Source organism: Corvus kubaryi, unplaced genomic scaffold, assembly GCF_017639235.1.
Source record: "Corvus kubaryi isolate FWS band 111438036 unplaced genomic scaffold, C.kubaryi_AGA036_p1.0 37334, whole genome shotgun sequence".
In the NCBI taxonomy this organism is placed as follows: domain Eukaryota; kingdom Metazoa; phylum Chordata; class Aves; order Passeriformes; family Corvidae; genus Corvus; species Corvus kubaryi.
In genome coordinates, this window is record NW_024581108.1 from 9207245 (window position 1) to 9225585 (window position 18341).

At 38.6% G+C, this 18341-nt stretch overlaps 1 protein-coding gene across 8 annotated transcripts in view; it reads left to right on the top strand.

The window, feature by feature from the left end:
* The window catches only part of ABCA4 (ATP binding cassette subfamily A member 4), a 77945-nt gene that overhangs the window by 27931 nt on the left and 31673 nt on the right, over positions 1-18341 (top strand). For 6 of the 8 annotated variants that reach the window (XM_042030163.1, XM_042030158.1, XM_042030165.1 and 3 more), the window contains 8 exons: positions 639-836; positions 4013-4218; positions 5032-5208; positions 8765-8987; positions 10729-10950; positions 12892-13096; positions 15286-15384; positions 17337-17561. In XM_042030163.1, the coding sequence (XP_041886097.1) occupies positions 639-836; positions 4013-4218; positions 5032-5208; positions 8765-8987; positions 10729-10950; positions 12892-13096; positions 15286-15384; positions 17337-17561 (1555 nt within the window). The remainder of the gene's footprint in view (positions 1-638; positions 837-4012; positions 4219-5031; positions 5209-8764; positions 8988-10728; positions 10951-12891; positions 13097-15285; positions 15385-17336; positions 17562-18341) is intronic. The other 2 variants (XM_042030162.1, XM_042030164.1) reach the window with 2 other exon arrangements.

Here is an 18341-nt window from a genome sequence, read left to right on the forward strand (position 1 = left end):
GGCCTTTAAGTTTGTTGGTTTGGCTGCTGGGCTTGGTTTGATGGCAAATCATAGATGCATTACAGCATCCCTGTGGCAAAACCTCAGATTTGGGCAGTCAAGAATCTGGCTAATGACTTCTTAATAAAGACAGCAATTGCTGCTTCCCTGCCTCTCCAGAATATCTTTCAAGAACAGACAACTTGATTTCCTTGGATTCTGTGTAGGCAAAGAAGGCAGGAAAACCATATTTTTTCTGGGCCAAACAAATTTATTTTGGGAAATTGCTTATTTCTGCATAATTTCGATTTGACTTTGATTAGCTGTAATTACTATCTGTAGTTAAAGTTTATAAAGCGGTTCATACTAGAAAAAACATTTCATTTCCTCATTTTTCTGTATTGAATTAGACATTTATAACATTTATCCTCTTGCTTACAAGGAGAAAATGCAATACATAGTCAAGGAAAAATTTCTTTTCGTCCATTCTTCAGATCACACATCCAGTTATGCAATTACCCGTCTGTAAAATTGATTCCTTAGCATACCCTTTTGTCCTTGTTCATGTGCTGAAAGAGTTATGGAAATGGAAACCTTCCTAGCTAAAGAGGGCGTGGAAACACAATTGTTGTAGCAAAGCTGTCATGATGTTTCTTCAGGACTCTCTGAAGCACCCTACAGTGAGGGACTTCCTGAACAGCCAGATGGGTGCTGAAGGCTTCACTGTGGAACACATAATCAACTTTTTCCACAATGGATCTTCAAGGAGCCGGGAGAAGGGAATGGTGGACTTTGACTGGCGGAATATTTTCAGTGCTGTAGACCAAGTTCTGCGTTTGCTCAGTCAGTATTTGGAGGTAAATTCAGCCCTGCCCCTTGTGGGAATAGTTGTAGAGGATATCTTAAAACCAGTTAGGCAGTACTGGGCTCTGTGGTAACAGACAAGAAAGTTAAAATCATAAAATCTTCGTTTGTTTCAAATTGAATCTCATTATTAAAAGCATGTGTTTAGAATAATACAGAAGCACAAGAAAATTAACACGTATTATTATGAAAGAAGTTCAATCCCATGATCCTCAAATGCTTTATTCAAAATGTTGGTTGAATGTCTTGAGTACATTTCAATGCTGAGAGACAGAAAGTGAATTCAAAACCACAATGAAATGGTTTTTTTAAGTATTAATAACCAACAGGCCACTAACTTCAGCAAGATCAGGAGCAGAGAAACTTCTTTGGTAAGTCCCCTTTCAGGTTTTTAAGGACCTAGACAAAATTCTGTTGAAACCTATGAGGGAGTTTCCACTTGTTCTGTGGTCACTTCTGAAAAGATGTCTGTCTCTTTCCTGGAATCTGTACCTCTCTTCTCTAGCGTGTTGTTTCCAGTGGTGCCTTCTGAGGATTTTTGAGAGAAAACTAGTACTAGTTATAGGCAACAAGACTAAGCCTAACTCCTAATTTCAATCTAGTTCAGTCTAAAAGACCATTTTTCCCCTTCAAGGAAGCAGGAACTAAAAATTCATCTGCCTTCCCACAGCTAGTACAAGAAGGAACAATAAAGGCTTTGCACAAAGCTCTGCTGGTTCATTCAATGATCTTTTTGCATCATGTTAGCAGAATTATTTCTTGTCAAACTGAGTGAAATACATTGCATGCAGCAGGTCAGTGCTGGAGCATCAATAATAATAGAGCAGTTACTGTACCTGGTAATAGATCTTTGTGTCCTAATATTCTTTGTAATGAGCTTATTCTTTAAAGTCTGCTGTTTACACCGAGTTGAACGACTTGAGAATGTTTTCCCACTGTGCCAGACACCATGGCAACAAATAGCTCCCTTTGGGGAACAGCCGGCTCCTTACCACCATAGTATGCAATGAGGACAGGTGTGTTGCCAGCAACTACCTTTGGAGACTCCAGCTCTCTGCTGCAAATTGTGATGCAGCTGAGAATCCCACAAATTATGCAGTGGCTGCTCCTCCTCACCACCCCAAGAATTTCCTGTTCTTCCCTTTGATTACCTTAGGCCACAGAACAGCTAAACTGTTAGTGAGAGCTATGCGGTCACCTCTTTATGTTTATTATTTTCTGGTTTTATCTTCCAAACCTGTTCTTATTATTTTGGTTTTGGTTTTATAAATTTTCACTGAACCATTTTAAAGTGTTAAATAATTACTGGGAAAAGATTTGAAATAAATTTTCCCAAGTGGTTGATAAATTAATTTTGATATAGTGAGGTTTATGAAGACACAAACTGAGTTCAAATTCACTCGGAATAAAGAAAAGCCTAGGTAGAGCATACAGCCTTTGTTTTGAATGCAATTCAAGTTAAGGGAAATAAGTTCTAGGTTTTGGCGCATAGACTACTATATAAAATCTCTTTTCACTTTCAAATTTTGTGAATTATTGCAACACTGGTGTCTTAGCCTATGTTTTTATACAAGCTTTGGTTTCACTCTACTCGTGCAGAAGATCTAAAAGCATTTGTGTTTTCTGTTTTGAACACTTGCAGCTTCCTTCACTGGACCCCTGGATAAGAGCCTATGCTGCTCCTCAGCCCACTCCAGGCACTGTCTGTTCTGCAGTGAAAATCTAGACAAGTCCAGATGTTTGTCAGTACTTTACCACAGATTTCCCTGAAAAGCTGTCTGAGTTCTTCTGCAGCTGAAATAAATATCTTGAAAATAACTCCTCCTGATAAAGAAACAGCAAATAATCCTCCAGATCCTGCAAAGAGACAGTTCCACGGGAGGGGTTTGTTATGCAGACACTGCCACTTTCACAAGAAATAAACTGAATTCCTGAATTCAGTTAACACCATGTGGGATAAATATATCCCAAAAAAATTAATGCAACATGAGCCAACAGTCTGATTTTATTTCTCTTCTGGCATGAAAATCAGAGAGTTTTCTGCCTTATTTTGCTTTCTGATATGAAATTCTACGTAGTTTAGTTTTCTGAAACAAAATGGAAAATGAACACCTACGAACATCAAGAAGAGTAAAGCTGCAAAATAATGTTATTAATTTAAGCACTGTTATGTTGTGAGTTAAAAATATTTTTTCATGTAGATCCCATTGAGCTGTGATAGTTCAAGTTTTAAAGGAAACAGAGCATGATTCATCACAGGGAAAGGTTAAGTAAAGGAGTCTTTAAGATTAAATAATAAGTTACCAGTATGATCCCTTTGATGTGGACTAATTTTTGGTTATTGGCTTGCAAGAAGTGATTGAGAAAATAAGATCAAACAAGATAGCGTGTTGGAATTTTATGAAGCAAAGGAATTCAATAAGTATCTTTCCAGTCCATCAGGGGTTAAATACTTCTACTCTCTGATAATATTTTGCCAGTTCTGAAGGGCAGAGGCTAAATATACAAACATAAATCTATAATTTTACAGACAACTAATGCTAGAGTTTAGAGCATTCACAATCTTTGTCTTACAATGCTTGTTAAATAGGACTTAAATGGAGGAACATAAAGAACTTAAGTTTTTATGAATTTTTGTCTTGTATACGGATTGATTAGAATACATTTTGTAGTAACGACAGAGACTAAGAAAGAAGGCATTTTTGTATTGAGATAGCCAAAACATGTTAACTTAAGCCAGCAGGTAAATCACATGTCAGAATTCAGCAGGGACACAATATGACCAGTAAGATAAATCAACTACTTGTCTGGTGTTACATAGGAATAAATGTCGAAATACCTAAGAGTCATTAAAATTTAAATGTATGCTTTGAGTTTTCCCAGTGCTTCACTTGACAAAGTGCTTTTCATCTGAAGTCCACAGCCAATGTGTTTTTCTTACAGATCAGTCATCCTTTGGCTCCCTAGTGTTCACTCAGGCACTTCCTAGGCTGAAGAAGGGAGGAGAGAGTCAACTTTTAATAGTTTCATCATAAGCTTTTAAAGCTGAAAATAGCTGTTTCAGTTGAACCTACTTTCCTTTTCTGCTTTCAACCACTGATGTTTGCTTTAATGTATCCCTCTTACTAGTTTATTCCCATGCAATTTTTCTCTTTGTACTTATTTGTAGTGCTTGACCTTGGATAAATTTGAAGGTTATCTTAATGAAACTCAACTGACTCATCAAGCCCTTTATCTGCTGGAGGAAAACAAATTCTGGGCTGCTGTGGTTTTTCCAGACCTAGAACCTACAACCAGAAATCTCCCACCACATGTGACATACAAGATCCGAATGGACATAGATGCAGTGGAGAAAACAAACAAAATCCAAGACAGGTACTTACCTGATAGTTCCTTCTCAGTTCTTGCCTGCCATAACATGAATATGAGAGACATAAGGGTGTTAGAACCTACATTGGTTACATGCATGAAATCCAACTGTATTTGTTAATAGTTACTCTGCAGTGCAGCACAGAATCCATCTCCAGTTACCAGGTACTAACATGAATGGTATCACTCTTGTGACAAGCCAAGCAGTGGGTAGGTGCAGGAATACATGGCAAAGGGATGACTCTGCTCAGAATCTGTTCAGTAACCTGCTTAAATTTTTAGTTGGCTCCAACATTGGGAAAGACAGGCAAGGAAGTCCTACGTGGATTGTGACTCAGCTGTCTTCCACCTGGACACCAGAACTTCTGTGCTTTTCCTCCTCAAGTCCCCACCAAACAGACTCACTTAAAGGGATATAATTTCTCAGGATATAATGATATCTGCAGAATATAATGATATCTGGTAGTTGCAATCCAGTTTGTTTCAGTTTAATCTCCAAGGATACCATATTCCAAATGCAGTTATTTCTATTCTAGAACAGTTACTCTGCTACATGACTAATTTATGTACACTTTTGACCAAAATTGCTATTGCAAGTCAGTGCAGAGAAAATGAAAGGAAAAAAAGAGCCTTCTACTTTCTTAAGTAATATGGTCTGATAGATCAAAGTCTAGAAAAGGCAACTCCAGGCAGTGCCCTTACCATTTCAGTTGCTAAGATTATTTAATTTATTCATTAATTTCTTTATTTATTTTCCACACAACCCTTCCCTAAACTCACTGTTTACCCAAATGATTTCCATGTGAATTTTCTTTTGAGGTACTGGGATCCTGGTCCAAGAGCTGATCCTGTGGATGATTTACGTTATATCTGGGGAGGCTTTGCGTATCTCCAAGACATGATTGAGCGTGGGATTATAAAGACCCAGACCAGCACTGAAGTGCCAGTGGGAATTTATCTCCAGCAAATGCCATATCCATGTTTTGTGGATGATGTGTGAGTAAAAGCAGTTTGTCTTAATTCTGTTGAATACTTAGATTGCTGGATGGTTTAAGATTCTCAAGCACCAGAATTAACCCTAAGTTGTGAATGTACTAAGGTATAAATGCAAGAATAATAACTGAGACATAAGTGAATAAATTTGGTTTTTTCCTTATCCTGTCATGACCCAGACTCCACAAACCACCTTTGCCAAGATTCTACCCCTAATCTCAGATCTGGCCTTCATTGCATCCAATGTCCAGACCTAAAATGAACACAAAACAGTAGCCCCTTAAAAGCAGCCATTTTCTTCCAATTTTGCATATTGCACAAAATTCAAAAAACAGTCTAGTACTTTTTGGCCTTACTTTTCCAGGCAATAATAATAACCTAACCTAAACCTTCACACTGATTACAGCCAAGAATCTATTGTCAACAGGGCATCCCAGACATAATGTTTTGACCCCTAACAGTGTCAGCTCTAGAACTAACCCTGTGGTTACACAGGACCCAGCAAGACTATGATCTTTTAAAAATTTTTTATGTAACTAAAACTAAGCCTTATGCTATAGCGTATGACCAGTGTCTGGAGCAAAACTGAACACAAGCACTGCCCTGTGTTATAACACACACTGTCTCCTTCAGTTAACTGCCAAACCCATTTAAGTGCAGCAAGTTTCTTTTCCCTAATGACACCTCTAAAACCCAGCCTTCTTTATGTCCAAGAATCATTTCTTAAAGAAAAACTTAACAGAATGTGCTTGTCCTAATGGAATTGGCACCTCTCTTGATATCTCTGGAAGCCTTGAAGAATCAATCAATCTGGTCTCAATAAGGGTACCATCGAACCCTAACCCTAAACTTAATCATACCTAGTTATAGCTGTAGATTTTGGTCCTTGAGCATACCTATAGGCCTTGCAGAATCCCAAAGCAACTTAGGCTCTTGAAACTCTTTCATTCCAAAATCTGAACCACATCCTTAAACAGGATTCCATTTTTAACTACGTGTCTAGTATCTACAGTCAAACTGGATACACGGTATTGGTTTCTGTTAACCTCAGCCTTTTTCCTTCCCTTGTGGATGCTGAAGTTTTCAGAAATAATGTGGTGTTCTTTAACCTTCTCCCTAATTCCTGTCCATGGCTTTTATGCAGATTGACTAGTTTTTGTCTTAAGTCTCATATGATTCTAGAATAGTGTTCCAGGACTGTGGCTGCAGTTCACTATTGAGGGCACCAGGAGTTTCTTTCTCTGGTAAAAAGCAGAGTGAAGAAGCTAAAGGATAAAGGGCTGGTTTGTTGTTCTGTAACAAAAAAAAAAGAGACTCTGCTCCTGGGAGTGGAGATTTCATGGCTACATGGAGGCAGAGGGGCTGTGGAAGCTGTGCCCCCCATTAGCACTGCCTGAACCAGCACATGCTCCAGATTCAATGAAGTTGCGCCTCTTCCCTCTTCACAGTGTGCCTGCTCTAATGCTGCAGTCTGTGATACACCAACTGTCCTGGTATACTTTCAACTCAAAAAAAAAAAGGCATTAGAGAAATCTTTTCATAGTTCTGTCAGTGTGCTCTGTGCAGGCAAATGCTACTACTTCTGATAAAAGCAGATTGCAGACACGTAGATTGACCTGTCATTCCCATCAGTCATTGTATGTTTGTCTGACAAAACATCACCATGGCAAGCCTCCTGTCTATTTCTTCCCCACTGAGAATACTGCAGAGGCAGAAGCCCCTTCTGTGCAAAAGTTTTCTGAAGCCTGCAGTAGCCACATGCAGTTCAGGGCTGATATCCAGACTGAGTGATGGCTTCTGCAGAGACCCTGCTAAAGTATAGTAAGTGCATCCTCGTGGTAACCTGTAGGCTGTGCTGTGCATGGCCTAGTGCTGGTTGCATGTGTCCACCAACAGGCAGAACTCAGTGTGCCCCAGGCCGTATCACAAAAGCATGGTTTTATTTCCGCAGACCAGATTGCTCTTCAGGAATTTTTTGGGGAAAAGTGAAGATTTCCCCTTTGTTTTGACACTGACGTAGCTATGATAGCATATGGCAAAAATGTAGTCCTATAGGGCTCAGATTTAGGAAGCTGAAGACTTTTTGCTCCTTGTTTTTTGGGAACTATGAGCTTTTAGCCTTTAAATAATCAACACCGGATTCTACAAACCCCATAATACGTAGCAGTGTGAATTAGTAGTGTTAAACAGCTCATGTAAGTGTGAACAAGTACTTGAGCCTGAGTAACAAAACCATCCACATCAATCCTAACTAGGGAGAGGGAGATGTATTCCCTCATCTTCTTCACAAGATAATTCCCCCAGCACAGCAAGGCCATCAATGCCAGGGAGACATTTTTTATGTTAATGTGTTCCCAGACCCAGCAAAATAAAGAGATAAACAGTGCAGCTGACAAACTGTGTCCTGCACAGGACCTTGCTACTTAATAACTACTGTAACTATAGTGTGTGTAATAGAAAACTGCCTCTGGTTCGCCCCCACATTGGGTGCCAAGGACTGTGTTGAGTTGACCTTGACTGGATGCCAAGTGCCCACCAAGCCTCTCTATCACCCTCTTCCTCAGCAAGAAGGGAGAAGAAATTAAGATGGAAAACCACTCATAGGACAAGATAAGGCTCTTTACTAAAGCTAAAACAGAAAATATCCCAAAGATTTTTATTCACTACTTCCCATCCAGCAATGTCCAGCTGTTTCCTTGGAAACAGGGATTCAGCATGCATAGCAGTTGCTTTGGAAGACAAATGCTGTCAATATCAAATACCCCCCACTTTCTCCTCCTTTTTCTTAGATGTTATATCTGAGCAGACATCATACACAATATGGAATATCCCTTTGGTTGGTTTGGGTTAGCTGTACTGGTTGTGTCCCCTCCCAAGACTTTGCCCACCCCCTGCCTAGTGGTGAAGTGGGAATGCTGGAGAGTCAGCTCTGATGCTGTGCCGGCACTGCTCAGCAGTAGGAAAAACACTGGTGTGTTATCAACACCCTTCTAGCTCCCCATGCAAAGCCCCAGCACTGTGAGGGCTGCTATGGGGAAAATTATCTCAGCTTGATCCAATACCCTGAGTCATGGTTTGTTTGAATTTCAGCAGCCTTTCTGGCAGCATCTGATGCTTTTAATGGTTAATTTGTTTAATTCTCTTGTCAGTGAATCTTGGGAGCAGAAAGACAGCGACACTCCCAAATTGTTAACATTAACATATGTCTTAAAATATCCTTTGTAGATCATAGTAAAAGCATTATGATAATTCACTGTGAAGAGAGGTGTATTTTCATGAGGTACCAAATATTTTGTAGCCTTCAATAACCCTTAGAACCTCTTTGTAAAATAGAAATAACGTTTATCTATCTCATGGGAATGCAGAAACCATTACTTTATTAATATTCAGGACGCTTGTGAGGTTTACTAGTGACATGGTATTGATGTTTAGACTGAGAATTTACAGTTCCGTATTTCATTAATGCATTCTTCCCCACTCCTTTTCCTTTTCATTTTGCTTTTCCTCTAATACTTCTCTGTTTTACCTAAATTTAATTTATTCCTTCTTGCTTTGGTAGCTTCATGATCACCTTAAACCGCGCCTTTCCCATCTTCATGGTGCTGGCTTGGATATATTCAGTCTCCATGACTGTGAAGAGTATAGTGCTAGAGAAGGAAATGCGTCTGAAAGAAGCTATGAAGAACAGGGGTATAACCAATGGCATGATTTGGTGCACTTGGTTCCTAGACAGCTTTTTCATGATGACTCTGAGCACATTCCTCCTCACAGCTCTGATTATGGTAAGGATTGCTGCTCTCAAACTCTCTGTTGTGTTTGCACTGCTGATACCAGTTTGCTGTTGAGAAAGAATAGTAGCCATTGATAGGGAGATGTGAATGGTGGAGGCCTGTTCTGATCACAGCACGTAGCAGGCACATTCTTCAAAGCAGACCTCATAACAAAATCAGCATTTGGCAGAGACAGAACAATAAATTCACTAGTAAAGATTTATTGTGAGGTCCCTCATAGAAAATACAGCAGGCTGGTTACTCTGTGTATTGTGTCTTCTGTAGGCAGATGTAGATCTCCCAATAAATAATAATTGTTGCTTTAAATCAAAGAGGTAATAATTTGAAGAATTTTAATCTTGTAATTCACTATATGCAATTAATTTTTAATATCCAGTACTTGCCTGCTTAGAAGCTGTGCAACTATTTCAATGGAAAAAGAGACTGCAAGAACAGAAAAACCTAAAAGAAGAATCCACCTTTTGCTTCAGTGATTCAAAATTCCTGTAATTTTTATAACTTTTCAGGACAGTTTGGATGTTGTCTCTGAGGACCACCTATTGTCTCCCCTACCTGAGAACCAAATTCTATATTGAGAGCTTGCTGCTATATTTTATCATATAAATGTGTAGCATTTTGATAAGGAAGACTGCTCTTGCATCTTTTCTGATGTGGGGGACTGATATTGGTATAAATACATAGCTAGAATTCAAGCTGCTCTGTCTTATCAGCATGTCCTGATGAGTTGTTGTAGTTCCTGGTGGTTCCATTGCAGCTTGGGTGGATAGAGAAAGCTTACTTTATTTGCCACACTGGTTTAATTAAAAATCAGGAGGTAATAATATCAGAGAAGAATGTGCTTGTACCGATAAGTCACTTTCTTTCCCAGATTTCACTGTGCCAGTGTGAGACACCTACATTATCATGAGACACTGCATCACTGTTGATAAAGAAATCAGTCTCTAAGGCCCAGTGGGATGTTGCAACAATGCTGAGACCTATTTATAGCCTTAAAGACCTATGTGAGCATTATATAAATTGACCTAATAAATAGGTCTCAGCATTGGTTTTAAGGGCTATGTAGATAATTGGCAGCAGTCCCTGCTCTTCTTGAGAGGGAGCATTTAATCCACAAAAGCCCTAATGAAGAAAGGTCGATAAAAGTTCAGCCAGTGGGTGAATTAATACACAAGGATCTCTGAGAAACTGCACTTGGATTCCTCAGCTGTGATACACTTCTGTTTGAATAACATCCAGGTGCAGAAGCTTTGTAATTTTCCTGTGGTTTTATTGTGGTTTTTTTTAAAGATGTGTTTTGCAACACTTCCATACATTGTCTTTTCTGCACGTCAAGCCAGTGGATTGAGGGGATGGTGGGAAGAGATAAATGAAAGTTTATGGTAATATTTCAAATAAATGCATGAGTTTCCAAGCAGGCAGATCTTGCTTGGAACCACTTACTTATTAAGACATGGACAGAATGTCTATTTTCAATCAATTATGATTTTTATTCAGTCTGTTGTACTAACCTGAAGTCACAATCCAAGGGCAGGGATAAAGTTAGATGAAGGATTTGTTATTGTAATGACCTCAGTTGTTGAAACTAATACCTGGGAGAGTTAGAAGTCATATTAGGTAAGAAACACTGGCTTATTACTCATTACATGTTACACGTCGATAGCAATTCTGACCTTTTATGCTAGCAGAAAGCTGCAAATACTTGTAAATTTTTCTGTTTTCCTTTTGCTTACAGCGTGGACAAGTGCTACATTATAGCAATCCATTTCTCTTCTTTCTATTCCTACTGACATTCACCACAGCCACCATAATGCAGTGTTTCTTGTTCAGCACCTTCTTCTCCAAAGCAAATCTGGCAGCTGCCTGCAGTGGAGTCATCTACTTCACCTTGTACCTGCCCCACATCGTCTGCTTTGCCTGGCAGGACCGTCTGACTGTTAATCTGAAGATCCTAGCAGTAAGCCTTTCACTGGTTTTATGGCATCTCTGCTCAGCTTGTCACAGTGCATATGTGAATCACAAAGTATTGCACACCTCTTCCTCTTGGCTTTTTGGACTCAGAGAGGGAGACCTCTAAATCTCCCATAAATAATTAAGGATTGCAAGTGTGTAAGCCTTTAGCAGACCTAGTGCAAGAGATCTCTTCATAGCTTTTAAAAAATTCAATAAAATTTATTTTATGTTTTGAATGCCAGGAAATTAGCATACTGTTTAAAATGTTTTGAATACTTCCTTGTAAGTCAAAGCAAATCTAACTTCTTGTATGTTTAATAAATATGAAGGCAGTTCACAAAATGGGGACAGTTAATTTTCACATTTTTTCATGTGCTATAACCTAGTTAACACCCTATGTCTAAGGATGAGAAGACCTCAGGTTCGTGTTCCTTCTTTACCTGAAACATAGAGTTAGGAATTAAACCCAAGTGCCAAAGCTCTGAGAATTACCTTCCATCTAATAAGTTGTAGACATTCTCCATGCAGTGCCTCCTTGTTGGTTCTCTTCCATTTTAGGTAAGATGCTTAAAAAGTCTGGGGAGCTGGAAACTTCTTGCTGTTTTTTGAAATGGAACCATGGTCTTACAAAATTTTTTCAGGCTGATTTTATGTTGCCCAGTGAGTCAGGAAGGGGAGCAGGTGTGTGAGTCCAGTCTCCCCATTTTTACCAAGCATTCTAACAACATAGGTAAAGGAACTGTCTTCTCTCCTTGCACTAGGAAATATAAGGAAAAAGGAAGAAAACTAAAACACTTCAAAAGCTATAATTAAGTGTAAATATGGCTATGAATCAGCTTTCTTAACAGAGGTACTCTATAGGTATAATATATACCTTTTTTAGTTCTACCAATTATGCAATAATGTACAAAACTTCATCCTGTCATTAAGTCAGGAAATGAGTAAGGTTGGCCTCTGACAGATTCTGATTTAGGAAGAAATCTTGAAACTAGCACACAGTTTAAGCATAAAAGCAACTCTCTCTTCATCTTAAAGTGAAGGAGGAGACATCCATGTAAGAAAGGATATTTGCTGGCCAGGAGCCATGAATATTTCTGTCTATTCCTATACTTTTGTCTTATCTTTATTGTTCAGAGGTTAGTTTCTGAACAAGAGCTAATTACAAGAGATAATAAGAGCAGGCTGTGCATTATGTAGAGGGCATGAATTAAAAATTTAAATTTTTAAGGGCAAAGAATGTATTGCTGAAAACCAAAGTTTCTTTATTTACTGCTCTAAGTGCCATATGATGATACCTCACTGAGACTTGCTGTTGTCCCCTCACTTTCCTAAGGTCTGGTATTCCTAAACTATATGTCCTGTGAAACAGCACTGTAGCACTTCTTCCTCTGTTTTTGCAGTGCAACATTGAAGAGGATGTTTGGATACTCTACCGGTTAATTAGTTTGTTGTGTGAGAACTGGCTAGCAGACATGACAGGGGAAGTAATTGTGGTTTTCCACATCCTGAGCATCTGGTGTACTTTCTGTCATGTTACTCATAGTTGCCCTGCCTCAAATGCTCACAAAATATTTTGTTTCTCCTAGAAAGTCAAAGGTGTACACTGCAAACTTCTAAATGCACCTATGGTATTTTCTGAGCAGACATTAATGAAGAAAAAAACAATCTGTGAAGGTTGCCTAGTAGTTAAAGGAAGTACAGCCAAGGTTGAATTCAGTCTACTATGGCTAAATACTGCTTAGAATTGCAGAGAATTAAGCATTACAGGCCAATATAAAAGTGTAAGAATTTTTCCCATGATATTTGTTAGGCAAATTTTAAAGCTCAGTCCCTAAAAGTCAGAGGTTTTTTTGTTTTGTTGTTGTTTTGGTGGGTTTTTGTTTTCTTATTTGTTTTTGGGTTTGTCCCCCTGTCAGGGTTGAATGTCATTTTTCCTTTATTCCAGAGTTTGCTTTCTCAAGTAGCTTTTGGGTTCGGTACGGAATACTTGTCACGCTATGAAGAACAAGGTCTTGGCCTACAGTGGGGTAACATCAGAACCAGTCCCTTGGAAGGAGACGAATATAGTTTTCTCTTTTCCATTAACATGATGCTTTTTGATGCTTTTCTCTATGGAATACTGTCTTGGTATCTCGATAACGTTTTTCCAGGTATATCAGTTTCTTATTCATATAAACTAGTGGCAGTTGCTGTAAACTGTGTTAGCCTAATCGGTCTCTGCTTATTTCACTGTCAGAAACAGGGTGTTTGATATTATAGACTGTGAATCCTATCCAGTTTAGCACTAGTGGTTTATTAAGGGCTTCCACTTTTCTCTCTTTCTTTTTTCTCTCTCCTGTTTTATTCCTGAAAAGAATGAAAAAGGAAGAAAGAGTAAAAAGGAGGATGCAATTTCAATCCTGTTTTGTAATTTAAATGGAAAATAAATCTACAAAAACATCATCTGTTAAAATCTGCTTTCTGTACATACTTTTCTTTTGAGAAGCTTCAACCATTTCTAGTGAGATTTCTTTTAATTTTTAAGAATATAGATTTAACAATTCTAATTCATATATGTACTTTGGCCACATTAGGCAAACTGTTTCTTAAAGGATGGTACTGTTCCCTAAGACACATGCTGTGTCCTAGGCAGTTGTGAAAGTCCCTGCGTAGATTTACTTTTTTTCTAAATGGAGATCATGATTCTAGTGTGAGTTCACAAAAGGATTTTCTTTGTTATCAATTACAAAATTCTGGAACTTTCAGTGTGAAAAAATGGTTTGTCCTACTAGCTTAAATGGTTTATCTTGCTTCATAATGAATATTGTTACAATAGAATAAATGCAAACTCTCATGCTGTACAAGCAAGTGAGCTTCTTTTCATTGATTTATTGTTCCTGCATGTGAACTGTAGTTCCAGAATGTGTTCTTGGCAGATGGCTATTTTTTTTCTTTTTCTTTTTATTTTCTGCAACTCTGTTTAAAGAAGAGTGGACAATGGTCCATTTCCATGAACACAGCAGGAATTTAAAAACAGGAGTTTCTTTATTCATAGATACAAATTTATTTTTTTCTGTCAGCACTTTACACAAAAGTAACACCTTTCAGGGCTTCTAATTAGAAGCTTCACTTCCTCCCAATATTTGCTCTGAATGTCTTGCTGTCTTTCTGCTGCTCTGTTCCTGTAGAATTTCTCATAGTGTTTCTCTGTCACACACATGCAGCCCTGCCAAATCAATGCTGTAGTCTTTGAGGTTACTACAGGAGTTCCCTGGATAATCCTTTGAACTCTGTGGTTCTAGTCCTGCTCAGGTTTGCTCTGAAGCCAACCACCCATTGGCACAATGGCACAATGGGTCCTTTGGCTATTTGAGCATTCTGCTCCGTAACAAATATCACTTGGATTTTGCATTAATCCTGAATAAGAAGCTGTTGTTTTAACCACCAGTTTCAGAGGGGAATAACTCAGACCATAACAAGGCAAACTGTTTGTGAATGCAGACAGAGCATTTCTGTGCATTAATAGGAGTACAAGTGGTTGGCTGAAACACAGGTAGTTTCTGTTTATTCACAAATAAGCAGACATTTTCATAAACAGTGGTTTTCGATTAAGAAAACTGACCATCTTTCAATGAGTATCACAGATTCCCCTTGCTCATTTTGAATGTTCACAAAGATGCCAGTTTTAAACATAGAAGCTCAAATTCCTGCATTCTATAAGTCAACATGATCCAGGAAAGCAGTGTTGACTTCTAGTAACTCTGATGTGACCTGATGAGAACTGGTAATGTTACTGCGCTGTCTCTTATCCAAACTGTAGTAACCTTAACTAAAAAAGCCCATTTTTGCTTAAGAAGAGGATTACTCTGTTGTCACTTTTCCTGAAAGGCTGTGTGCTGAAATAACAGTCAGAGTGTCTTTTCTCATTACCAGTTGTGAATTCTGCTCCAAGGGAATAAGTGTAAATTTAAAAAGCTTTTCAGTCATGTCAACCCTCAAGTGTTAAGTGGGCATCAAAAGAAAGTCCCTGAGTGAGGCTAGGATCCCCTCTTAAACAGTGAACCACTGCCTGGTTGGTAAGGATTCAGGGAATAGCTTCATTCTGTAACTAAACCACATTCTACTTTAAGAGAAGGTAAGACAAGTCACATCATATTTTCTGAATATTTTACTGCTGTCCAAAAGAAAAAAAAAAATCTGTAAACAAAATCTGTCTGTCAGGTACTTGGTACATGGTTTGACCTTCTGATACGCAACACTAAGACTGTAAGTGTTTATACTCAGACTTTGCTTAGATGAATTTGTGCCTCCTCCGGCATGGGATTATGAAGTGCACTTTACCTACTTATTTTTGTTTTAGGGGACTATGGGTTACCACAGCCTTGGTATTTCCCTGTGCTAGAATCATATTGGTTTGGCTCTAGAAGCCCAGAAGCTGAGAAAACAGCAACTGCTGATGGTGAGTTCTTTTAAAACTTTTTTAGGAATAGCTTCACTGATCTGCTTAAAGGTGACTGTATAACATTTCCATTAGCTGAGCCGCTGCAAATGGTGAGAGACTGCCATACACTGGGAGTCTTGGCAAGTGCCTTTGAATTTGGAGTGGTATGCTCTCATTAGAGTCATTAGAGGTGAGTCACTGTTCCATCGGAGAGCCTTTAAAGCCTGGTTTAACAAACAGCATCAAATCCCCATTCTGTAACCAACACCTTTTGAGACATTCAAGGAGTTCTTATTGCTCAGCAACCCATTCATGAAATGTTAATCTTGCACTGAGGTTCCCTACCTTTCTAAACCTAATTCTTTTCTATCTAGTTTGACACTAATTTAAGTCTGTTTACTTTCAGTTTCTAAGCAAGATCATAATCTATGCCACCCTTGTACCAACTTGAATAAGCTCAGTAAAGAGCCAGCAAGTTGATTAGGAGCTGGAGCATGTAACATATGAGATACAGAGGGAGCTGGGTCTGCTCAGCCTGAAGAGAGACAGCTAAGAAAGAGCTAGACTTCTCAGATGTGTCTAGTGGAAGGATGAGAGGCAGTGGATATAAGCTGGAAAGCAGGAATTCTGATCCAATATAAGGGAAAAAAAATATTTATTATGAAGATGGTTAGAATATTGGTACAGGTTGTTCAGAAAGGTTGTGAAATATCCATCTTTGGAGATAGTTGCCATGATCTGAATTGGCCATATTTTTTGAGGATTGAACTGGAAGTCTTTGGAAGTAATTTCTGATCTAAGTTATCCTATTATTATCTCAAGTAACCTGATTGTGCTGATCGTTATTTCATCCTCTCTTCTACAAACATTGTCTTGGGTTTTATGAAGCAGGGACAGTTGGAAATGTCATCTCTGATTAATTCCTCAGTAGGAGATTGTGATTCTTACCTATTTGAAGAACTTCAGTGGATCAGCTTACTTGAACAACTGTAGAACTTTTCACAACTCCTATCTTTTCTTCAAGGAAAATACTGAGCATTTTCTTTATTTATTGTAACTGGTTAATGTACTGGGAGGAAAACAGGATAAGAAATATCAGATAATGTAAATTCATGCTGGAAAATGAAGCTAATGATGTTGGTACTTTTAAAATTTACTTCTATTGGTGCACTCTTGTATCCCCCCACTTTGCCATTATAGGTGATGCAGTGAACTTGTTTATGCCACTATTTGTGCACCAGGTAATTTTATACAGCTTTGTGGGCTAGAATGTCTTATAGAAGAAAGCTATGGTGAAGTTTCAGAACAAAAATAAGTCCTAAGCCATCTGATAAATTACAGTTGTGCTAGTTTCACTCTAGACTGCCAGCTTCAATTTGTGTTATGTAAAGAGTCTCTTCAGGGGCTCCTACTTTCTTCCTGCTTCAAGCCTGATCCAATGTGACTGTTTTCCTTCATGCTAGCAATGTCTAAGACCAAATTGGAAAGCCAGAAATTCTTGTTTAGAAGCTAATACCAACTCATTTATTCTGGCCTGGTGCTCTTAATCTAAGTAGCAGTTTAGCAATTTGCTTTTCACTTAACTTTTAAATTTTGTTTTAATTCCTCTCACTCCCTGTACATCTGGGAAAAGTTTGTATGGCCTTTCTCTTCACGTGGTAAGAACTTGGTCTAGAGCTGCATGGACAAAATGTAAAATATGTACCTCATATTAGTCAGGATCTTACTCTGAGTCTACAATTTCAAAATTGTCAGTTGTTTTCCTTAAATATCTGATCTTGACACCATGAAGCAGATTTTAAGCTAGATGGTTTTGAATGCTGTATTCCTAACCTGAGTAAAACACTGATGGTTAATGCCCTTGAAAAGCTCAAGGCTTAGGACTATCTCCTTTTCCTCAAAATACCTCTAGAGATAAGAAGATATTAAATTTTTGTTAATTAAATCTTGGTTACTCTTGGTTTATATAGAAAAAAGTCCAGAGTCAGAAGGCTGTGTGGATCAGAAGACCATGGAAAGGGAAAAAAATGAAAGCAGACCAAATAAATCTGAAGAACCTGAAAAAACAGAAGAAAAGAGTGACAGCCAGGGGAAGAAGGATGGTAAAAACAAACAATGTAAACACAAACGAGAAAAAGAATCCGGCGAGCAGGGGAAGCCTAAGACAGATGTCCAGGACAAAGATGAAATTAATAGTAAGGAGAGAGAGCAACCTGAGTACTTCTGAGATACTATACTCATTGTACTTCATGACAAACTAGACATAGGAGTGATTGGAGCCAAGCTACATGAGCCAGTAGGCGCCCAGTAGGTGATAGCATGTAACTGCCAGAGCTAAGCACAAGAGAGACACTGACTCTTATTTACTCCTCTTACATTCATCATCCCTTAGAATATTTTAGCCACTGCACATAAGACAGCTGCCTTCCAGAAGTTCCTTAACTTGTATTTTTATCGTGCAAATGCAGCCTGTTTCTTTGGCAAGTTAGTTTTCATGCTGAGAGAAGCCTCAGAGATGCATACGCTGACTTTTTAAAATTAAACAGAGCCATGACTTCAATTAAAATACTTATGCTGAGAGGAATGTTCTTCCCTCCTAGTCCCAGCCATCCTCCTTTTTTTTTTGTCTATCTTTAGTGTGTTTTGCATCTGTAGGGAAAGGCTGGTTTCAAAGGGATTTATCTGAAGTGCTCTGCGTGTCTGTCTGCAGCCTTTTCTGATGCTGACATTAGCCACCACCTAAGAATTCCTGAATGATCTGCCTTGTTTTCAAGCCCCAAAGTCATCTTTTGTGGTGAGCCAGAGGAGTTTTCTGTATGAGATGCTCAGAGGAATGCATGTGGATTCTGTAGCACAAGTAACTGCTACAGGCAGCTCTGAGCCCATTCTGACTCTCTTGAAAAGCTAGAGATAAAAGTAGGGTCATCAGAGCTCCTCACGTAGGCACTGAAAACATGCATTCAGGGTGAATGGAA